Genomic DNA, 22,514 nt, shown 5'->3' on the forward strand with positions numbered 1-22,514 from the left:
ATACTCCATTGCCAGATTTGACGGCGCTGTCAAGAAACTTAGAATGCATGGTCTCAACACTTCGGGTGGCTGACCCCGGCTGGTTCAGAAGTGAGTGCCGAAAACTTCCCTAATGTTAAGTATGACTCGTGTCTGGTAGTGACCTTAATCACATTGCTCTCATGGCATAAACACGACAGTGTTTGTTCACGATCATATGCAGAGGGTATACACCAGTGGTATATGCATGGCAAAACAACGTCTGACTTCACGCCTGTGGCGATAATACCATTTTAATGGATCAGTGAACCGCCCACAAAGCGTTTTCATACATTCGGAACGATTCGCGAGCGTCTGGAGCACATTTGAATCCATGTATGGCGTAGAACAATGTTCAAATCATGAAATTGGTATCCCATTAACCACTAATGCCTGTGAAGGCGGGCGATTACGTTGCAGAATGGGTGCGTTTACATGTGCTAACCAGCATGAAAAAGGGATGCCCGATGAAGTAGTCAAGTAGGCCGAGTCTGTCTGAGTCGAGGTCAGTCGTAACAAAATTTTCATAGCTGCGTTCGAGCTGCTTGGTCCTCAGAATGTTCTGGCGAATACATCAACCTGCGTAAAGAGCGGGTGCAGCTTAAGCAGCGACACTGGACACACCAAGCTTTAGCATCTAGAGGACGGAGGTTCGTGTCTTCGTGCTTTTCAGTTTATAGAATGCTGAGGTCCATGTTCAGAATTCAAGGTTTTGCACATTTCTTGGTGTCCCCGATTCGCCTGCGAACCTTTCTAGAGAAGTCAAAGAATCTACCATTTATTGTTCATCCGCCGTCCTTAGTGGGAGGTAGGACTACTTCCCGCTTCTATGAGTCCGGCATGGGGAGATCGTGTGCTGTCAGCATCTCGATGGTTCCTCACATAAATACCAGGCCAGAGTTTTTGTCACTCAGTATCTCTTTCAATTCAATCATGGTCAACACCACTCCTCCCGCCAACCCAATCCCTGTTTCGCCATCCCCTGCCGAAGTTCTGGCACGCCTCTTTCCTACTCCAGCACTCCCTGTTACGCTCGGCGTCACAAAGACGTCTGGTATCAAAGATCAAAGTAGAGTTCAATTGCACAAGTAAAGCTAGAGTCTGCAGGCCCTGGTCTGCGTAGGTCAAGTTAAGGAATACATGCGATAAGTAAAGGGTTTAAATAGTAAATGAGACGAGTGTTCAAGCGGAGCTTGTAAATGAGGAACCAATCAGAAAAGAGAAAGAGAATCATACGATAGAATATGATAGAAGGTGATGGAAATGAATAGAATATGAGAGAAAAGAGTAGAACCGTAACATTACCCCCGTTTTAAGGGAAGTAGTATGCACTGAATACTAAATAAAATGTCAAAGGCGATGCGCGCGTTTATATGCAAGTAAAATATCAGAAGTGTTACCTAGTTGCCTTTCTGTCATCCATTCGTTCTCGGAACTCGGGAAGCCTTTCCAGCTAACGTTGTAGGAGCGTCTAGAAGATGAGCCACGATGACCGACGATGGCTTCAATCTCTTGTTCTTCTTCGCCGTCAATGACATCAGGTGGTGGTGCGATGAAGTTGGGACCATGAATGTCGTTTTCTTTATAGGGAGATAGGAGGGCGGCATGGAAGACGGGGTGAATACGCCACTGTGCGGGCAGAGCAAGTCGGTAGGTGACTGGGGAGAGTACATCGGTGATGATAAAGGGTCCTTCGCGCTTGGGAGCTAATTTGCGATTAGGGTACCCGAGATGGAGGTTCTTGGCTTCGAGCCAGACTTTGTCGCCTTTAGCGAATGGAATGAATCGGGAGGAGATGCGCTGGCGCATGGTGTTTCGTGCGAGTTCGTGAGCGGCTAGCGCTTCATCGCGTGCTTTGTTAAGCATAAAGAGACGTTGTTCGATGTTGGGGATGTCGGATTTAGGATGGACGTCAGGGAGATGTTTCGGGTGGTAACCCATCATGAGGTAGAAAGGGGAGGTGCCGCGAGCGGAATGATGACGTGAGTTATGGACGAATTCCGCTAGGGGAAGCATGGCGGACCAGCCGGTTTGGTCGTTACCGCAAAAGATCCGGAGGTAGACTTCGAGCTCTTGATTAACTCGTTCGGTCTCTCCATCACTCTGGGGATGAAACGCAGTGGAAAGGGAGTTCTTGTATCCGAGGAGTCTTCTGAGTTCGATCTGGAATCTAGAGGCGAACTGAGGTCCGCGGTCAGAAATAATCTTATCGTATAGTCCGTATCTAGAGAAAACTTTGGAAAAGAAAATGTTCGCAACGCCTTCGGCGTCAATCGTCTTGGTACAAGGGGTGAAAATTACCCCCTTCGAAAGGCCATGGTCCACCGTGACCATGATGCTGTCAAAGCCGTCGGATGGTGGAAGGTCGGTGATGAGGTCGACCGAGACCTGAGCGAAGGGTCGGTTAGAGAGGGGAGCGGGTATCGGTTGGAGAGGAGGGGAGGACGGGTGCGTGTTTACTTTGTTCTGTTGGCAGATGCTACAGCCGTCGACGTAGTTCTTGACAAAGGTAGAAAGGCCGGGCCACCAGAAGTCGCGAGAGAGGAGTTCTTGTGTCTTGAAGCGACCTGGATGGCCGGCGGTAGGGGAGTCGTGATGAAGGGAGGTGATTTCATGACGAAGGTCGCCTGGGGATACGTAGGTGAGTCCTTTATAAGTAAGAATTCCGTCGCTCAATTTCCAGTCGGAAAGAGCGGATCGGAGTGGAGGGGGGATAGAGGGATCTGTAAGCGCTTCTAGCGCGGTATGTACTACTGGGTCAACCGAAGATGAGATACGTAATCTGTCCGTGAAGGAAGTGTCAATGGTGTTAATGAATAACGAGTCAGGGAGGAGTTGGATTTGGAGATTGTCCTTTTCGACGCTGTCGTCCGGAAGGTGATCCGATCTACGAAATAAGTCGGGTATTATGAGATCTTTACCCGGTACATGTTCAATACGTAGTTCAAACTGGGAAAGGAAAGTCTGCCAGCGTGCTTGGCGGCGATTCAAGTCTTGGACGTCTCTGAAATATTGTAGATTTTTATGGTCAGTTTGTACGAGGACGGGAAAGGGGGATCCGAGGAGGTAATGTCGCCACGCTTTCAAAGCGCGGACGATTGCGAGTAGTTCGCGGTCGTAAATCTGGTAGTTTCGTTCGGCGGGGTTGAAGGATTGGGAGAGGAATGAGCAAGGAAGCCAGCTGCCATTGGCGTCTTTCTGTAAGAGAACTCCCCCAGTTGCGTAGAGGGAGGCGTCAGTGGCGATTGCGAAGGGAAGGTTCTTGTCGGGTATTTGGAGTATGGGAGAGGACGTGAAGATTTCTTTGAGCCTGAGAAAGGCGTGTTCGCGTTCTGGGGTCCATGAGAACGGTTCGTCTTTCTTGGTTAGATCTATTAGGGGTCGTGCGATAGATGAGTAGTTAGCGATGAAACGGCGATAGAAATTAGCGAATCCGAGGAATGATCGGACTTCCTTGACTTTCGTGGGAGTCTTCCATTCGGATATGCCGTTGAGCTTAACTGGGTCCATGGCGACGGAGCCGGGTTTGATGATCATGCCGAGGTAGTCGATTTCTTTGACGTTGAAGGTGCATTTTTCGGGTTTGAGGTGGAGGAAGTTATTGCGGAGTCGTTGAAGTACCTTATGGGTACGAATCTGATGGGTTTCGAAGTCCTTGGAGAAGATTAGTATGTCGTCCATATAAATGATTATCCATCCTTCCTGGATCATGTCTCCGAACAGTTCATTCATCATGGACTGGAAAGTGGCCGGCGAATTGCACATGCCGAAAAACATTACCAATGGTTCGAAGAGTCCTCTGGATGTGGCAAATGCCGCTTTCCAACAGTCGGAGTCTTTCATACGTACGTTGTTATATCCCCATCGGATATCCATCTTGGTGAAGATCTGGGCGTCCTTGAGTTTGTCTATTAAATCTGAGATCAGCGGTAATGGATAATTATTTTTAACCGTGTGTTCGTTCAGATAACGATAGTCTTGGCATGGCCGGAGAGATCCGTCTTTCTTGCCGACGAAAAAGAAGGGTGATGATTGCGGAGATTCGGAGGGTCGGATGGTACCTTTAGCGAGATGTTCGTCAATAAAGTCGTTCATGGCTTTCTCTTCTTTGGCGTTAAGCGGATAAATCTTGCATTTCCGTGGTTCGAAGGAATCCTTGAGGTCGATCTTGTGATCAAACTTGCGTTCTGGTGGGAGAGTTCCGTTAGCTACGTCACCGAATACGTCTTTATACTTCTGGAACTCTGGTGGGACGAGTTCTTCGAAGGACTTCTTGGGTTTTGCGGCGTCCTGGGCGAGGGTTTGGGAGATGTTGTCGGCTTTTCTTACCGACACGACTACTTCATCGTCTTCGTCGAGATCTAAGAGGTTAGGGAGGTCGTCGTGAGAGAATGGGTTCTCTGGAATACTTTCCATTGCGTCATGAAAGACGTCTTCTTCTTCTGGTTCTAGTGCGTCATAAAAGACGTCTTCTTCGCTGGTTTTAGCAGCGGAAATAGTGCGCTCGTGAAGATGTACTTCTTCGGCGGTCCAATCTATATCGGGGTTTTCTTGTTTTAGCCAAGTCATTCCCAGAATAGCGTCCTCTCCTCCTAAAGAGGTTACAAGGAAACGCGTCTTCATGGGAAGATTGCGAACGGAAAAAGATAGATTACAGTACCGTGTGATTTTTCCATTTTTGTTGAGCGTGCCATCCACGTTACGTACGGGTATGGGCTTATCGAGAAAATGAGTCTTGATGGAGTTTCTTCGGACAAATTGCCAGTCGATGAACTCCCCTTCTGCGCCGCTATCAATTAGTGCGCTTGCTTCGGTGGTTTTCTGGGTCCTAGACGATTCAATGGTTAACGGAATACGGATGGATTTCGAGTCGCCAATCGATTGTACTAAGAGTCCTATTCTAGGGGTGTCTGACACCGGTGCAGATCCCCGTTCTAAAAATCCTCCTCGTCGCTACTTTCCTCCTTCTTTTCCTTACCCTTGCCTTTCTTCATTTGGCGGGCTTTGAACGCCTTCCACTCTTGGAATTCGCGGTATTCTTCGTCGTCGTCCTTGACAGAAGTCTTCTTCGCTGCCGTCACCGTGGGGTGGTTCGGGCAGTCCTTGATGAGGCCTTTCTTGCCGCATTTGAAGCAGAGGCCGTTCTTCTTCCTGCGCTCGCGTTCTTGAGGCGTCAGGTACGTCTTGCGGGTCTTCTTCGTCGTCTCACCATCGTCGTCTTCTCCTACCTCCGCCCTGTCAATATCCATCGCATAAGGGTCTCTGGCCTTGGTGAACGTGGGCGGCGCGATGAGCGTCCTGCGCACTTCAACCTCAAGGGCTTTGTCAAGCCAACCTGCGAGGTCGGTGGGGGTGTTATTGAATGCAAGGATAGCAGCGAGGATCTCGCGCTTCAATCCGTTGCGGAAGAACATGGTACGGGTGATATCTTCTTCGATGCCGGTATCGGCGATGATGGTGCGGAATAGTGATGCGTAGGCAGCGACGCTGCCAGTCTGTTTCAGGGTGGAGATACGCCTAATGGCGGTTTGGGCGCTGTTCTTGGGGAAGAAGGTCCCCTTGAACTTCTCGACGTATTCGAGGAATGTTCCGTAAGTCTTCGCAGCGGAAGCTGCTTTGAGGTGGCCTTCGGCCCACTTAGCTGCTTCGCCTTTGGTCATGCGACTCAAAGTGAATATGACTTTCTTCTTGTTGGAGTCGTAGATTTCGTCGTTCATGTCAAGGTAGGCTTCGAGTTGGAGAGCCCATCCTTGAGCGGTTCTGGTGTCGCCATTGAAAGGCGCGGGAGGAGTGCCGATTTCTCTGGGCATGTCGTCGTCTGAGTTCTGATGCTGTAGTGCTGGTTCAAGACGCCTGTTCGAGTGAACGGTGTAGTAAAGGAGTAACTTGACCTTTTGTTACGCTCGGCGTCACAAAGACGTCTGGTATCAAAGATCAAAGTAGAGTTCGATTGCACAAGTAAAGCTAGAGTCTGCAGGCCCTGGTCTGCGTAGGTCAAGTTAAGGAATACATGCGATAAGTAAAGGGTTTAAATAGTAAATGAGACGAGCGTTCAAGCGGAGCTTGTAAATGAGGAACCAATCAGAAAAGAGAAAGAGAATCGTATGATAGAATATGATAGAAGGTGATGGAAATGAATAGAATATGAGAGAAAAGAGTAGAACCGTAACACTCCCTCCATCGGTCCTTGCACCAGCCCGTCTACCAAATGCCGGTCCAGGGCCAACTGCTGCACTGCTCAAGACACTGAAGGATAACCACGAGCGCAGCCATGTTGTCTTCAACGACTACAGTTTTATCAAGTACGTGCATACCAAAGGCGTCGCAGAACCACTTTGACACCTTATCCAGCCATGCTGCCCACCACTTGTTAGCAATATGGGCCCTCGGAGCATCTGGTCCTTTAATCACAGCTGCGTATGAGGACACTCACCTCGACCATATGCGTGATGCTTTCCAGGCACCCGACCGTGTCGTCATCTCAGATGACAACTTCCATGACTACCTCGGGGACGAAAAGTAAGCCTGAGCACTTCCTATATCCCAGTCGAAATAACGCGCTGACGCGATCCAGCTATTATAATGCTTACTTGGACTATTTCCGCAAAGTAGTTCTCGCCCCAGGCGCTACCATCTCAAGCACCCTTGAAAAGTACATTTTCTCTTCAGAGTACAATATCAACACCTCTCTCGCACCGGGCAAACAGCAGCCTGAAATGTTGAACCGCTTTGTGGAGCAAGTCATACATGCCCTCATTCATGCAGGTTATGGCGCAGAGTTCAAATTGCCAGGCATGCTTGTTGAGGGGCTCGCCCAGACGAGCATTCGTCCAGCGCGGAGATCCGCCCTCGTTTCCCGTTTGCTTTTTCCTGGAAACCCAGACAGGCCCAAATCACACGTACACGCGCTCACGATTCTCTCGCATATGCTCGCCGATAGCCGTTTCTGGACTCATATCCTTAAGAAGCACGAATTCAAGGCCATGATGGTGTCGCACGGTGAACTCATCAACTCGTACGCAGAGATGTGGACGTGCGAGATCAACAGCCAGGATGATTTCAGTCACCACCTCGAGGAGCTCGTATGGGCAAGCACTGTTATGTACGGCGTCAGCAGCTGGGACGGCGAGAGCGATGAGTATCGTGCAGACTTCTTCACTATGCACATCGTCACCTCATGCCTCTTCCTCCCGTCTCTTTGCGCTCACCTATCATACAAAAGCCAATCTCTCCTACTGCGTGCGCACTTCCTCGCGAGCATCACCTGGTGGCTTGTACGTGGGCGCGGCGCGGTCCCCCTGCGCAAGTTCTTCGCCGCACCGCTTGCGCCCCTGCCATCCCCAGCGCACTTTAAGTACGCAACGACGCTTCCTGGCGTGCTACCCCAGCCAGCAGCATGCGCACTACTCGGCGGGGACAGCCCGCACGTGGTCACGCCCAACGTATGGTATCCCGTCCTACAGAATGCGATCGTGCACCCGAATGAGCATCTGTGCAAGTGCCAGCGTGCGCTTGCGCACTTTGCTGTTCTGTACGGACACCGTGAGGCCGGCTTCATGTCAGAAGTGCTGTCTTCGAGTCCGGCTGTCAGCTGTCCTGACACGCCATTGATGCCTGGTGGCCTCGAGCTTCCAGAGGGAGAATGCAAAGCGCTTGATGCGCCTGAGTGGGAGTTCCTTGATGGGAGCTTGTTCTTGCGCGTAGCTTGGTTGACAAGTGCTGCGCTGGGATGGGTGAGGGAGGGCGAGCCAAATAAGGGTATCTGGGATTACCAGGAATTTTTGAGACATGAGATCGAAGCCAAGACGAAGCCGTAGGGGGTGTGTTGATCCCGCGGAAGCATCGACGACTAGGCGATGGGAGCATAATATATAAAGTAACGAGTGTCTTTTTGTTTGCATCCCGTCTCAGCTGATAATGTACACATCTACAACATGTAGAATCCCTGATGTCTGTCTTGGAACGACATGCAAACGAGTACCGGGCCTGTTGGGCCTTGTACCCAGCTCGGTGGCCCAAACCCTCCCCCTTGCCATGACCCATTTTTCCCAGGTACGCCACTGTCGCTATGAGTCACGTGAGTTAAAACGATGACCTCAACTGGAACCCCTTTTTCTCTCCGGCGCTAACTACGATGTCCTCTGAACTCGATACTAACGCTAACATGCCATTCCATCGACCTGGAGATGAACCTTTTCAACATCCAGTTGGAAATATGCATGCTCACGGCCTAGCGCAATATTCTCCTGAGGCTGCGGAAGCGTTTTCGTTCCCTTCCAAGCCTGAGTCAAAGCATGATGCGCTACCTCCCTTATTCCAGACCCCACAATCACCTTTAGCTTCCATTTGCCCCCAGCGCTGGCCAGGCATCGATACAGAAAGCACCAACATGCTTTTGAAAGTCTTGGAGGATAATCACTCTAGGTGGCATATATTCTTCAATTACAGGAGATTCCATAAGCGCGCTCTGTTTTCAGTTTATACTCGGGTTGGGCTCTAATTTTTTTTTGAAGCCATGCGGTTCATCACCTTCTCGCAATCTGGGCGATGGGCGCAAGCGCCAAGATCATATCTTCTGCATATGCAACTCACTGCATTTATCAGCGGCCTGCGTTTGAGTCACCAAGCCGTATCACACACCGTAATTTCAATGAGCACCTTGGCGATGAACGGTAGGTGGTGTTCAACAGCAATGTTTGTTAATTACTGAACTTCTTCAAGCTTTTATTCAGCCTACTCGGACTTTTTTGCCTCTGAACTCGGGACGAATGGGTTTGCTCGCACCTTCGGGCAATATGTACTTGCTCCTTCTGCGAATTACCTGGAAGAACCACATAAGGAGAAAGATGGCCACCCGGAGATGCTGGTACGCTTCATTGGTGGATTACTCCACCCTCTGATCCATACCGGCTATGGCGCAGAGTTTGGTTTATTGGGTGTGTCTGCGGAAGGTAAAGTTCCCTTTACGTCATGCATTGTGCCGGTTCTTACCTGCGGAAGGTCTGGCTATGACTGCTGTCCACCCCGCGAAGGTCCATGCACTTCTTCCACCTTCATACTTTAGTTCTCCTATGAAGGCTGGAACCTTGCATGCCCTCTCAATTCTCGCACTTGTCGCTAAGGATGAACGATTTGAGCATATCAAAAAGTCGGACGAAGCAGACATGCTCACCATGATCGTCTCATCTCACAATGAGGCACTTCGAGCGTTCGCTGAAATGTGGGACTTCGATGTATCGAACAAGGAAGGCGTTGCCAAAGCTGTGGAGGAACTTGTTTGGCTTAACTCAATAATTTATGGGGTAGGGGGCATGACTGGGAAGAGGGATACTAAAAAAGTGTTCAACGCTGACTTCTTCTTGATGCACCTCGTCACCTCCACCCTTTTCCTCTCTTCTCTCGTAACTTCGCTCGATCAAAATTCTCGTGCCCAAACACTGCTCCTGCGTGCCTACTTCGCAGTGAGCCTGGCACACTACCTGGCGCGGGGACGTCCCGTCATCGATATCGCCAAGTTTTACAGTGACACATCAGGGCTTCTGCTCTCTAGTGGTCGGGACATCATCCCGGGTCCGCGGCCTTCACCTGACAAGCACACACTTCCCGACGAAAAATCTCCTGAAGCGCGGACGCCAAATCCATGGCTGTCTGTAATACAGACTACGCTCGTGCATCCTAACGAACATTTGTGCAAGATACAGCGGGCACTTGCGCATTATGCGTCATTGTACAGCTTGCGAGGACAGGGGTGGTTCGTCACTCGCGAACAAGCAAGCGTAGCCATGGATAACAGCAAACTCGAAGATGCTGAGCACAGCCTAGGGCTTGGAGAGTTGGATGGAACGCTGTTCCTTCGCGTGGCTATGCTTACTGCGCACACGCTTGGTTGGATGAGAGAGGGTGAGGAAAAGGCGGGGTGGGATTCTGAAGGATTTTATGAAAAGTGAGGCGAGGACGTGAAACGCATCGGGATTGTATAGTATGCAATAGTGGTACAAGGGTGAGGCCATGTCGTGTCGTTATTCTGAAGTATCTGGTGCAAATAATGTGTAATGTTGTACATTGGGTGATATATAATGCGTGCAAATAATTGAGGTATATTGTATCATGCATATGACGATTCGGAAGAAGCATAATGGTCTACATGCAGCAACCTGCAATAGCCGCCAGCTCTCGTTTGATTTCGGTCATGGTAGGTCGCAAGAACGGCGCTGGGCTCCAACACCTATCAAGGAGATTCCGGAAGTGGTCCACCTCCTTCTCCGGAAGTCGGAGTTTCATGGCAGTGGATCCACGGGAAGGCTTCACGCCCCTCATGATGTCGAAGATGACTGCAGTATCGTTGCTTCTATGCGAGAAAGGAAGACAACCGGTTGCAACCTGCAGAACACTGTCAACGAACAGAGACAGACAGACAGATGGGCGAGCCAACCTCGAGACAAACGCATGCAAAAGCGTATACATCAGTGCTAGTGGAGATCGGAGGCGGTTCAGCATCATCATCATTGGTGAGCGCTTCAATGAGTTCAGGTGCCATCCAACGAGTTGAACCAGCGAAGAGAGATGTTGCAAAACGAGTGTTCCGCATGCTGGGCTCGGATTCAAGGACTTCTTCCATGACATTTGACAAACCAAAGTCTGTCAGGAGAGCTTGACCATTGTCACCGATAAGTATATTGGACTGCAATTCAAAGCGTGAATTTTGAGTCTGAAGAGCACGAACGGAGACAAACTTACGCCTTTGAGATCGCGGTGGATAACGATTGGCTGGCAGTTGTGCAAATAGCTGACTGCTGAAGCTATTTGTTGAATCTGTTGCATCTCGCGTAAGGGGATAGTGTCTCGACTGTTTAACTAGTGACTTACTAATGCAAATCGATCTGCTTCGGGATTCATTTCCAGATAACGTGTCAATGTACCGTTGTTGCACCAAGGGGAGACCATGGCTATGGAGTTAGGAGACTGAGCGACGCCATAGAGCTGCGCGATATTTGAGTGATGCAGACGGTGCCAAGCAACGACCTCTGATTTAAGCCGCTATAGTCTTTCATTAGTACATGGATAAATTGATTTGGATATGTACACACCAGCATCAGCTTCTCCTTGAGCTCGTCTGTCATGTGCATGTACTGACGAAGGTATTTGAGCGCAACCTGCCAACCCAACGACTAAGAGACTATAGTCGGAAAGAGGACTAAATATTTCTTACTGGTTGTATCCCATTGTGGGAATTCGTCCAGATACCTTTCCAAACGTCTGCGAAGGAACCACCAGATACAGGTGCGTTGCCTACTTTTTCAACCTCATCTGTGAGGTCGACAAGTAGCACGCTGCCTTTCACAACCAGAGTCTTCGTCAATTGCTCTAGCGTTGCCTTTTGCCTAGCACGTTGCTTCAGTCGCGAGTAGTCCAAGTGTTCGGATACCCAGCGGAAGCTATCGTAATGCGCGATAGCTTGGGTGACAGAAGTGAGGGAAGAGAAGTATAGCCGAGCTGGGTGCCGCTGAAGAAGGGATGCGTTGCGAAGGTGCACGTCGGCGGGCGACTCAATATCGACGTCAATCCAAGCAGCGGTGGCTCCCATCACTGGGTCTGGTACGCTTAAACCATGTGACCTAGGCGCCTCGCGTTGAGTGCCTAAGACGTAGAGAGCTATAGTAGGCATGATAGGGAATAACAGATGAGCTGACGAGCTAGCGAAGTCATGTGGTCAGCACGACCCAACACACGAGAGTTTCTTAGATGGACTCACGGGTCACCAGCAAACTCCTCATCAAGGGTGGCAAAGCAAGTATCAGGAAGCACAAACTGCTGACTCCCAGATGCCTGACCTATGCAGATTTCGGCATCGCAGAACCTCCAGCAGTCAAGGCCCTCGAAGTGGCGGAACACCTTCTTGTCCGCCGTGTTCTCATGCTGCAGGAAAGCATGAAAACTTCCCAACGTAGCACGTCTCCGAACCCGATGCCATGCATGCCTCGCATTAACGACCGCACCACTGCCAGTAACAACACGTGTTGTCAAGCTGGCAACCGTCTTCTTGTACTTGTCACTGTTTCGGTACCGCAAGAATACAAAGTACCGGAGCAATGCATCTCGGGAATGTCTCGAAATTGGTAGTTCGAGCCTCGTTTCCGGTCGTGATTCCCCAGAGTGTGAAGAGCGGATCTTTGAAATCAATTCACTGAGGATCCGCTCCGCTTCATTTTCCAGACGTGTGAATGCCTTCTCTGCGGTACGCAAGACAGAGCGGCAACCTTCATCCAAAGATGTGATGTCAAAGTTGTGGAAGATTGGAACTTGCTCGGGAACACGACGTGTTTCAGTGAGCTCGTTGTTGTAGACGTCATAAGTATGGACGCGGTGATCGTCAAGGGTGTGCTTCAATGGATCGCTAGGTATCATGTATGTCTCTCCTGTCAGCGATAAAATGGGAGTCATCAACGAATCCCTCACGCGTCGGACAGCCAAAACCGCCAGAAGAACTGGGGAACGTATGGTGTCACTTCGATAGTTTCATTGGGGATCTATATCAAAAAAGTCATTACATCTCCCGTGTCGGTCAGAAAGACGCACACCGTACCATTGAGCTCGTGAATACGCCAGTCAGGGAATTTTGGAGGAATCACTGAACTGCCTAGTGGCAAAGTGCCCCAAAGGTAGGAGGTCGTCCACACAAACAGCCAGGTTTGTATAGAGGCGGCAGACAGACTCTTCCAGGCAAACGGCCGTCGAGTCAACCGTAGACCGTCTCAGACCGTCTCTTGGTGGGCAAACGAGTGCAAGAGAAATATCGCTGTGCTCTCCAAGGCACGGTGGAGTGCGTCATATTTAAGTAAAAGTCTTGACGTGGGCCATGCGGCATTGGCGCCGAAAAGTTCGAATAAGGCTGCGCACCGATTGTCGTTATCATGATCTTAGTGCTACATGGGGGAATCATGATACAGTGCCATTCGACGTCCCTGGTTGACGTGCCTACTCCTCAGTGCCACTCTTGGCAGGCAGTGAGCAATGGTTTGGCCAGGTGGTCGTTGCTGGCCTAACGCTGAGAGCAAGGTACCGGAGTGGTACCGAGCAGAAGCCCATCCATTACCGTGGTTTTGCTGTGGTTCCGATATTGATAGAGGTTCAACCAATTATGGCTGCGAACTCCCACACATGTACGTAGTCACTGTTGTAGCGGCGTAGCACCAACACCCAGTTCCTACGAGTGAGAAACCCTGCCCTTCTCTCGCATAACACATCTCCTTCGAACACAATCAAATGAACTCTGTGACTCGGAAACACTACCACAGGTTGGCGCGACGTCATCAGATAGTTATGAACGAAATTGAGCTAGTAAATCATGCATAATAGTACATACATAAGGTGGCCACACGCACCCCACACTTGAAAGAGGATATCACAAACGTGCTCGCTAACGCTGATTGCCGTACAACAGCGTGTGTCAGGGAAGTCGTCCACGGAGCGCCCGTATAATCGTTTATGGAGTATAGGGTTATTGCACGGCAGACGGCCCTCCAGTCCGAGCCACAGAAGACAGAGATGATGCCCGCGTGACGCATGATGTCATGGTCTCAGAGCCAATCGTGGCGTCGAGAGGGCCGGGGAACGGATCATAAGGAAGAGTATTTAACCTATAGCTTTGACCTTCTGCGATATCCGGCATGAATGTACGCGTAGTGGTACGGGTAAGTGACGTGGAGCCCGCATGGCCGAGGGCGTCTTCGGGATGGCTTTCATTATGGAGGGCCTCGCACGACATGTCGTCACGAGCATCATCGGACATATCGTCGAAGGCGGAGGAATAATCTTGCGAGGCGTTGTCTGCATTGAATATACCGCCAGGCGATGTTACACTGACGTCAACGTAGCTGCAAGGTGAAATCGTGAGCGGTCAAGCGCCTCTTTGTATGAGGAGGCACTGACCGGGACTTTTGACGCTCCTGTATGACTTGTGGCTTCACTTTGTTCACTGCCTTGTTGATATACCACATTGCAGCAACAGTCACAAGAAGTGTGATAGCACCAACCACATCACCGATGATTCTACTAGTAGAAGCGGGAGATGCTGTAAACTACATCAGCAAGTGCAACATGACGGACCAAAACAGGTTATAACTCACAGTTGGGGTCACTTTCAAGCATCACACCAATATAGACAGTAATGAATTGTTTCGGAAGAGATAGCACAGCTGCTAGCATGAACGCAAAGATACCCATTCCGCACAATGAGAATATGGCTGTTGTCACTGAAAACAGTAAATATCAACGAAGTGACGTATGCGTATGCTAGAAACTTACAATGCCCTGGAATAGCGCTGTAACGCACGACTAACGCAACTTTGAAACTGCGTTCACGGATCACCTTGCACAGAGCGGCATACACGATACTGTCTTTTTGCAACTTATCTCCGCGAGCTTGGCAAAAATGTTTGAAAGTGCTTCAGAAGTACGTTCAAATCTCATCATAGAAAAAATTGAACACAACGCACTAGAAGTTGGCGACTTCACCTATGAAAGTGCCAGCTGCGGTGATGGCGAAGCCAACCCAAGCGCCCCACACAAGTCCGCAGAGGATAGCCAGTACCTCGTGACCAAACAGCTGCGAGCGCAAATTACTGGTCACGAGGCAATCCAGCATAAAGAACTCACATACACTCACCGGAGGGAATGATATCACAAAGAAAATCGCAATTGGGATGAACCATCCGAATTTCAAGCTGCGAAGTTCCGTAAATTAGCATCAGGCAAACGACAGCATGTTTTACTCATAGACTCACTCACTCATGAATCTGCTCCACTGCAGGCTGTAAAGTGCGCACTATCCGAGTATGGAAGAACGCAAAAAGGCAACCCAAGACAATGATGACGACAAGGAAAACGCATGTTACTGGGGAAATGCGTTGCATTCCATGAGACTATAATCTGTGGGACACCTATTGGATGCTCACCTATTCTGCGCCTTGTCCATGGTCGATTGCAGGCAAAAAGGCCCTTCCAGTCGAAGAAGGTTTGCTGTTCAAGCCCTCCCTCACTAGGGGTAGAGATGGGCTGCCTTCCGGGGATAAGCGGGTCTGTGTCACGGCGTCCGTGGGTTTCCTCGTCATCGCACTGAGCTTTCGCAGGCATAGATTTGGAAGATGGATGGAGAGTAGCTCTCCGGATGAGCTCGATGAGCTCTTCCCGAGACCCAGCCGGCTCATCACCGTCCAACAGCGTACACACGCATGCATGGTCCACGCTAGCCGCGTTGAACGATTGGAGAACCTTGCTGTTCTCGTCCCACCACTTGCTCCAAGGCCATGACGAGCATGTGTCCATACCCGTGACTACGATGGCAAAGGGGGCGGCGCTGATAATAGATTTGAGACTGTCGTAATGGCGCAGCTGGGTTTTCACACCCTGTGATCCCTGAATGCAAAGGATGAAAAGAGGTGCACGATTTTTGACGTGCATGAGTTCTTTGACGAAAGACTTCAGGTTTTTGAGGGCCACTTTTCCAGGGACTAGTCCCTCGGAGCCTTCGTTAAGCCCAGGAGTATCCCATAACCTATATTTCCTCTTGTCGACTGAAAAAAGGTAATCATCGTTCGTCGCTGTGCAGCCTATTGCATCATTAGACGCGCGCGCTTGCTCGCTCCCCAAGAGTAAGTTGATAAGGGAGCTCTTTCCTGAACCCGTCGTCCCAAAGATGACGATAGTCTGAACTTCGTCATCATGCTGGAACATGGATTCAGCAAATACAAGTATGCTGGGCTCATGACACACCGCTTGATAGGCCACGTTGCCTGACACAGGTTCGCTTCGGGACTCTTTAGCACGTCTCTTAAGATTCATGATGGCGGATGTGCTCGGTCAACTTGAACTACAGCAGATGCACTTGATGTTGTTAGTGTTAGCTCGAGTACAAGGAGGACTAGGCTGTAGTGCAGGGTCATACGCACATGCCCATGCAACTCTTCCGAATAGACGCCTCGAGGCGTTGCATACCGGAACGATGCAAGATTCCAGAATCCAGAAAGGCTCAACTTGGCGCCCATGTCATAAAGCTTAGTCGGTCGAAGTACTATTCAACTTGAAGGTAGCTCAGCTGCCGCAGGAGTCTACAGGTATTGATCAAGTTAAACTGGTGTTACAGTTGAACGTTGAACTACAACAGTAACCAGCCCAGGGAGAAGATACAAGGAGTTTCCTAGCCCAACACAGCAGTCGCTGGTTGAGTGGGGAAACTCTGGCTGGGGAGTCGGGAAGGGTTGGTGCTCGTCATTTGGCATATCATACGGACTCGCTTATGCAGTCTTTCGTGGTGTCGAATTTAAGTATGAGGTTCCTGCCCGGAGCACCGTGCCGTGACCCAATTAGTAATATAATCAAGGCTCATGTACGGTTGGTGTGTCGATACAAGATGAGGATGGCGAGCTAAGCTCGTGGTTCAATCTACAAATAGTATGTAACATCACATTTCGGAGGCACGCTGCCTCAGTTGCAAGTATACTACCTACTACTGTCCAGGCAAGACATTGTCTCGAAGCGCATCCGCCGGCATATGTTCCTGGAGCCATGTTTGGAACACCACTTCATCGTCCGTTGGAACGATCTCGAATGGGCTTGTATATTTGATGACCACCGCTAAGCCACGCATGGCAACATTGAAGTTCTCTTTATGCGATCGCGTTGGACGCTTCTCAAGCAACTCTGCCATAAAGCTGGTTTTTTTCTCATGGCATCCCATGGCATCCACGGTCAGCCATTCATCCAGTGGTCTGTTCTTTCTGAGGAGCTTGCCACCTTGATACCGAAGACAAATCCAGGTGAGAACCCAGATGAACGATTCAGCATCATGCTGGTATACGTGCTCGACTTCGCCTAAGATGGCTCGTCGTGTGAGAAGCTTCAAGGCCATGAACGGGACCGTCCCTGTGCGCTCGAACCCTTTAGAGCGTTGTTTAATCGACGACAACAATTGTACAATTGATGCCAAGTCGAAATCATTGAGGACGCTGATAAAACGATTACCTAAGCGGTACACCATGAGATTGTTGGGGCTGACGTCACGGTGATGCACACCTCTCCTCCAGAGGGCGCGATGGCCTGTCCAAGTAGTGAGTGGATGAAAAAGAACACGAGAAAAACAAAATACTTACACTTGACAACTTGCCACCACGCGACGAGGAACTCCTTTTCCACCAGCGTCGTGATTGGAAAAAGCTTTTTGAACACCATAATGAATAGGACACGGTGACCCAGTTCGGCATCGTCGAATCCTAGCGCCCTTCTAATTATCGCCGTGGATGTTTCGTCGAACTTGTAGAACCAGACCATCTCTGGAACGTGGCCCAACACATCCGGCTCCTCTATCGCAATCTTATAGACCTCCTCGAGGATGTCGGGTTCGCTCTGACGTGTCTCTTCTGGCCAAAAGAGCTTGGCAACCAATTCGGCGGTTTGGTTCCAAAAATAGGGCTTCCTCGGCAGACTCGATAGCACCGTGCTCTTCACTGGAAACACGGTGGTTGCGCGTCCGCGTAGACCGAAATGAGTCATGCGCTCTGGAGATTTCAAATCCAATTGAAGGTCGACTGTGCTCTTCAAATTCTTATCCTCAACTTTAATCTCCCCCGAAAATCCAGGTTCAGGTTCGAACACCGGGTTAAGGCCCCATTGCTTGTATTTCATGCGCTGCATGATGAAGAGCAGGACCATAAAGCGTGGAAGGTCCTGAACGAAGTTGATACCAGAGCATTGAATCGTGTTCTGACGATCAAAATACCAGATATAAATGATGTCGTCTGGAACAGGGTAATCAGGTTGACGACAGGGCAACAGCGTGGTGACATCCACTTACTTTTCACTATAAAGGAGATGACGTGCAGACGTGCGACATGAGCTGCGAACATCTCCGCGACATACAAACCATTCTGGATGATGGGATTTTTCTTCTCCTTCTTTTCCTCCTTCTTCTCATTCTCATTTCCGTTGTCCTCCTGCTCCCCTTGCTTGGATCGCTTCATCGGAGGCTCGTTGAAGGGCAAGTGATCAGAACCGCGTTTTGTGCTGCTTCTGATTCTATCGGACCTGCGTTGTGCTGCGTCGCACGTGTCAAAGGAAGGAGCATACATACACACGGAGCGACTTACATGGTGCATCGTGGTAGGTCCGAGCTGGGCCGGTGGCAGGCGTTGAGTCTGATGGCCTAGCAAGCGCATCCTTCTCGTTCTCATTCTCGTCCTCGTTCTCATTCTCGTCCTCGTCCTCAATCTCGTCCTCAATCTCGTCCTCAATCTCGTCCTCCTTCTCATCCTCATTCTCGTCCTCATTCTCGTCCTCATTCTCGTCCTCGTCCTCGTCCTCGTTGTCGTTGTCGTTGTCGTTGTCGTTCTCATTCTTCTTCATATACTTCATATACAGGACAGCAGGAGCCACGTAGTCCATCTTGTAAGCGGGCGGAGGACCGGCTAGACTCCTCTTCGAGTTCGGGCGTTTGAACTCCAATGTCGATCGAATATTCATCCATTGGAATCTTTTGTCGGGACGTTTGCATGCAGACTTGCGAACACCGGTGGATTTTCCTGCCGCTATCGCGTTTGAAGCGCTTTCGTAAGAGACGACGACGACGTCAGGCTTGCGTGTGGACGTCTTGCCCTGATGACATTGCTCTATGATGCTTGGATCATTCACATGAAAGAGGATGTTGGTTTTACTGTTCTTCTCAAAAGCAGGTATCCCAGGTACGTTCACATTTTCCAGTTCATCGAGTGCAGAGTTAGCAGCCTCGACGAAAGGAGAGTAAGTTTTTTTTTCAACGTTGGGTTTACAACTTGATAATAGCGTTAATCTTACTTCACATGATTGAAGTACCTGCTTACAAATTACTCAAGTGTTTCTTGATCTTCCGAGTCGGCGCTGCGTCTCCATTGCAGAGAGGCAGGACAGCTTTGAGGGAAATTTCGAGTAGCGTCGGCGACTTCTTAGGAAGGGATTGGGAAGAATCCGTGCATCTTTCGAGGAGTGTCTGTAGCATTTCATCCGCCTTGCATTCCTTGAAGTTCCGGACATCATGTGATATCCATGGACGGACATCACTGACTCTGCGTGAATAACGAAGTTTAGTATGCATGATGGGAACAGAAGAAAGGTCTGACGCACTGAACGCCCACAGTACTGATATTTTCGCTGACAGTAGCGGAACCAACTGCGTGTGGGGTGGACTTCAAGTTAGAGGACAAAGCAGAGTTACGGGCAGGTGTCTGTGGCGCAGTGGCGCCAGTACTATCGGCCATGATGAGGAGGCCTTCCTGAAAAGAGGGCTCAGATAGAAAAGAAAGTGAACTGGGGGAACAAGAAGACGATATCCGAGCTCGCTTTTAAGCTAGCACAACGTTATTGGTCTATGAGAAGTTGATAGCCAAACTCACAGTTACAAACAAGGTACAAACCATCATCAAACCACGCCACATCGCTCGAGGACAGCAAATCTAATGCATATTGCCTTTTGGGCATGATTTCCTTCTCAATGATCATTTTCTACACTCCGCATATCGCACACGAAAGTCTCGCAGAAGAATTCCGCTGATCGCAATCCGCAAAAGAGTGTCTTGTGGGCGACTTGTGGGCGTCGAAGTCTGAAGAATTTGATACGCCACCTGATAGCCCAGCGTCCAGCGCTCAACTGTCAACTTCGCGGCGGCCTTACGTTCCCGTTTTGATTAACATATTCCAAACTTCCATATCGCCAACCTTTTTGACGACGAATCATACCCTGAACACGCGAATAATCAAGGAATCTGGTGATTCTGATGGTCCTAGAGATCAGACCTCTGTCTGCAACCGAACAATCGGGCTTAGCGATCTTTCTCTGTACAATGGTAAGTGATTGAAGAGGACATAGGGAACCTCAACATCACTCATCCTCAACTTATTGATCGCTGCTGTTGCCTTTGGCATGCCAATCAGGTGTGATACATACTTTCTCGATGAACATTTGCTCTGCTATAGGCGGCCTAGGCCTATTTTTTGCGCTCCGCACGTCGCACAAGGACGAAAGTCGCGCAGAAGCATTCCACTGATCTGAGTCCGCAAATGTAGTGGCGTGTGGGTGTCGAACAATAGGTGGCCTGATAGCCCAGCAATCAACTTCTCGGCGGCCCTTCGCCCCCTTTTTGATTTACAAATTTTCAATTTTCATATCACCAACATTTTGGACAGCGAGTCATTTACAGTCACACCCTGAACATGCGGATAATCAAGGAATCTGATACGGCCCTCTCAGACGTCTCTGTCTGCCTCCGAACAATCGGGCTGTGCGATCTTTCTCTAGATCGAGCGGAGGACCCCGGCTGCTCGCCCTGGAGTTCAAGGGAAAGTTCGATAACGCAGAGTTCTTGGAATACGAATCTTGGACGTGATGCATAGGTTGACCGACGTTCGTACGGCCCTATGTTCCTTCAAACTTATGGGACCAGGCCATCTCTGGGGAGTGGCCCTCCACCTCCGTGCCCTTGTTGTGCAAGCACAGAGTACTGCTTGTGACGTGGACTTGAGTTCGGCGTGGACGGCAGACTCACTGAGTCTCAGGTGTGTTTGGTACACTGGCGTCAGAATTATTGGCCACGAGGAGGTTGCGGAACAAAAAAGTGAACACTGAAAACTAGACGCAAACCCAAGCAAACAGTGTAAGCCATCAGTGCTATAGCTATAGATATGCAGATGGGCAATCTAGGCAAAAATCCGGGGATGGATGATACGTAGAATTCCATGTCATGTGGGTATAGAGAATCCTTAAGCTTGAGTGTTCGGTCAACAGAATAGCATGTAACATCACATTTCGGAGGCACGCTGCCTCAACTGCAAGTATACTATCTACTACTGTCCAGGCAAGACATTGCCTTCACGCACATCCGCCGGCACATTGTCCTGGAGCATTGCCTTGAACACAACTTCATCATCCGTTGGAACGATCTCCAATGGGCCTGCATATTCGTAAACCACCGCTAAGCCACGTTTGACAACGCCGAAGTTGTCTTCGTGCGATCGCGTTGGACGCTTGATACGCAGCCTTCCCATAAAGCCCATTTTTTCCTTATGACAACCTATGGCATCCACGGTCAACCATTCATCCAGTGGTCTGCCCTTGCGGAGGAGCTTGCCCTCTTCATACCGAAGACAGATCCAGGTGAGGACCCAGATGAACGATTCAGCATCATGCCGGTACACGTGCTCGACTTCGCCTGCGATAGCTTCTTCTGTGAGAAGGTCTAAGGACATGAACGGGACCGTCCCTGTGCGCTCGAAGCCTTTGGTGCGTTGTTTAATTGATGACAACAATTGTATAATCGATGCCAAGTCGAAATCGTTGAGGACGCTGATAAAATTATCACCTAAGCGGTACCCCATGAGATTGTTGGGGCTGACGTCACGGTGATGCACGCCTCTCCTCCAGAGGGCGCGATGACCTGTCTAAGTAGTGGGCGGATGAAAAAGAACACGAGAAGGACATAACACTTACACTTGACAACGTCCCACCATGCGACGAGGAACTCCTTTTTCTCCAGTGTCGTAATTGGGGTAAGCTTTTTGAATACGATAATATGTAGGACGCGGTGACCCAGTTCGGCATTATCAAATCCTAGTGCCCTTCTAATTATCGCCGTGGATGTTCCGTCAAACTTGTAGAACCAGATCATCTCTGGAACGTGGCCCAACACATCGGGCTCCTCTTTCGCAATCTTATATACCTCCTCGAGGATATCAAATTCGCTCTGACGTGCCTCTTCTTTGGCAACCAATTCAGCGGATTTGTTCAGAAAATAAGACTTCTTCGGCAGATTCGATAGCACCTTGCTCTGAACTGGAAAAACGGTGGTTGCACGTCCGCGTAGACCAGAATGAGTTGTGCGTCCTTGAGAGTTCAAATACAACTGAAGGTCGACTGTGTGCTTCAAGTTCTTATCCTCGACTTTGATCTCACCCGAAAATCCGGGTTCGAATACCGTGTCAAGGCCCCACTGCTTGTGTCGCATGCGCTGCAATTGAGGGGCAAGAACGTAAAAGAGGATGTTGGTTTTAAGGCTCTCAAAAGCAAGTATCCCAGGTGCGTTCACATTTTTCAGTTCAACGAGTGCAGAGTTAGCAGCGTCGACGAAACGAGAGTAAGTCGCCGCTTCCTTCTCGGGATCACAACTTGATAATATCGTTAGTCTTACTTCAGACTGTTTGAAGTACCGGCTTACAAATCACTCAAATACTGCTTGACCTTCGGCGCTATGCCTGCCCCATTAATATTGTAGAGGGGCAGGACAGTTTTGATGGAAGTTTCGAGTAACGTCGGCAACTTCTCAGGAAATGATTGGGAAGAATCCGTGCACCTTTCAAGGAGTGCCTGTCGTATTTCGTCTACTGTGCATTCCTTGAAGTCCCGGACATCTCGTCCGATCAATGGACGGACATCACTGACGCTGCGTGATCAACGAAGTTTAGTATGCGCGATGGGAACA

General features: G+C 49.7%; 10 protein-coding genes across 10 annotated transcripts; 4 read left to right on the forward strand and 6 right to left on the reverse strand.

Annotated features, from left to right (window-relative positions):
- Window positions 1-143: 143 nt before the first annotated feature.
- DEU56DRAFT_833986 (uncharacterized protein) lies at window positions 144-1,174 on the forward strand. The gene is made up of 3 exons (XM_041354680.1): window positions 144-498; window positions 549-668; window positions 720-1,174. Exons 1-3 carry the CDS (start codon window positions 353-355, stop codon window positions 1,108-1,110), a joined length of 657 nt encoding a protein of 218 aa, XP_041202915.1. The 5' UTR covers window positions 144-352; the 3' UTR covers window positions 1,111-1,174.
- A 4,988-nt stretch (window positions 1,175-6,162) lies between these two features.
- Window positions 6,163-7,835, forward strand: DEU56DRAFT_918116 (uncharacterized protein; the record flags this gene model as incomplete). Its single annotated transcript, XM_041358072.1, has 3 exons — window positions 6,163-6,320; window positions 6,370-6,537; window positions 6,593-7,835. 3 exons carry the CDS (start codon window positions 6,163-6,165, stop codon window positions 7,833-7,835), a joined length of 1,569 nt encoding a protein of 522 aa, XP_041202916.1.
- Window positions 7,836-8,152: 317 nt separating this feature from the next.
- Window positions 8,153-9,965, forward strand: DEU56DRAFT_984296 (uncharacterized protein; the record flags this gene model as incomplete). The annotated part of the gene is made up of 4 exons (XM_041359992.1): window positions 8,153-8,487; window positions 8,532-8,690; window positions 8,740-8,969; window positions 9,019-9,965. 4 exons carry the CDS (start codon window positions 8,153-8,155, stop codon window positions 9,963-9,965), a joined length of 1,671 nt encoding a protein of 556 aa, XP_041202917.1.
- Window positions 9,966-10,061: 96 nt separating this feature from the next.
- Window positions 10,062-12,634, reverse strand: DEU56DRAFT_94157 (kinase-like domain-containing protein). The gene is made up of 8 exons (XM_041358928.1): window positions 12,602-12,634; window positions 11,771-12,545; window positions 11,228-11,711; window positions 11,106-11,171; window positions 10,885-11,055; window positions 10,756-10,830; window positions 10,451-10,699; window positions 10,062-10,398 (listed from the first exon to the last, which is right to left on the reverse strand). The coding sequence occupies exons 2-8, from the start codon at window positions 12,457-12,459 to the stop codon at window positions 10,159-10,161; spliced, it is 1,974 nt and encodes a 657-aa protein (XP_041202918.1). The 5' UTR covers window positions 12,460-12,545; window positions 12,602-12,634; the 3' UTR covers window positions 10,062-10,158.
- Window positions 12,635-13,422: 788 nt separating this feature from the next.
- On the reverse strand, window positions 13,423-14,897 carry DEU56DRAFT_927295 (snare associated Golgi protein-domain-containing protein; the record flags this gene model as incomplete). Its single annotated transcript, XM_041358606.1, has 6 exons — window positions 13,423-14,089; window positions 14,145-14,270; window positions 14,323-14,462; window positions 14,514-14,623; window positions 14,684-14,741; window positions 14,806-14,897. Coding segments are annotated over 6 exons (732 nt in total), but the record flags the coding sequence as incomplete, so codon positions are not given.
- Window positions 14,898-15,237: 340 nt separating this feature from the next.
- On the reverse strand, window positions 15,238-15,720 carry DEU56DRAFT_696807 (P-loop containing nucleoside triphosphate hydrolase protein; the record flags this gene model as incomplete). Its single annotated transcript, XM_041347239.1, has 1 exon — window positions 15,238-15,720. A coding segment is annotated over one exon (483 nt), but the record flags the coding sequence as incomplete, so codon positions are not given.
- On the forward strand, window positions 15,565-16,408 carry DEU56DRAFT_833994 (uncharacterized protein). The gene is made up of 2 exons (XM_041354681.1): window positions 15,565-15,741; window positions 15,790-16,408. Exon 2 carries the CDS (start codon window positions 15,857-15,859, stop codon window positions 16,073-16,075), a length of 219 nt encoding a protein of 72 aa, XP_041202921.1. The 5' UTR covers window positions 15,565-15,741; window positions 15,790-15,856; the 3' UTR covers window positions 16,076-16,408.
- Window positions 16,409-18,291, reverse strand: DEU56DRAFT_833995 (uncharacterized protein). The gene is made up of 4 exons (XM_041354682.1): window positions 18,159-18,291; window positions 17,867-18,106; window positions 17,166-17,810; window positions 16,409-17,112 (listed from the first exon to the last, which is right to left on the reverse strand). Exons 2-4 carry the CDS (start codon window positions 18,030-18,032, stop codon window positions 16,523-16,525), a joined length of 1,401 nt encoding a protein of 466 aa, XP_041202922.1. The 5' UTR covers window positions 18,033-18,106; window positions 18,159-18,291; the 3' UTR covers window positions 16,409-16,522.
- Window positions 18,094-19,452, reverse strand: DEU56DRAFT_94241 (uncharacterized protein). The gene is made up of 5 exons (XM_041358949.1): window positions 19,168-19,452; window positions 18,888-19,109; window positions 18,375-18,838; window positions 18,159-18,273; window positions 18,094-18,096 (listed from the first exon to the last, which is right to left on the reverse strand). Exons 1-4 carry the CDS (start codon window positions 19,299-19,301, stop codon window positions 18,257-18,259), a joined length of 837 nt encoding a protein of 278 aa, XP_041202923.1. The 5' UTR covers window positions 19,302-19,452; the 3' UTR covers window positions 18,094-18,096; window positions 18,159-18,256.
- Window positions 19,453-21,093: 1,641 nt separating this feature from the next.
- On the reverse strand, window positions 21,094-21,776 carry DEU56DRAFT_714953 (uncharacterized protein; the record flags this gene model as incomplete). The annotated part of the gene is made up of 2 exons (XM_041347569.1): window positions 21,094-21,473; window positions 21,527-21,776. Coding segments are annotated over 2 exons (630 nt in total), but the record flags the coding sequence as incomplete, so codon positions are not given.
- Between the last annotated feature and the right edge of the window lie 738 nt (window positions 21,777-22,514).

Source organism: Suillus clintonianus (genome assembly GCF_016758775.1).
Source record: "Suillus clintonianus strain FC179 chromosome Unknown DEU56scaffold_124, whole genome shotgun sequence".
Taxonomy (NCBI): Eukaryota; Fungi; Basidiomycota; class Agaricomycetes; order Boletales; family Suillaceae; genus Suillus; species Suillus clintonianus.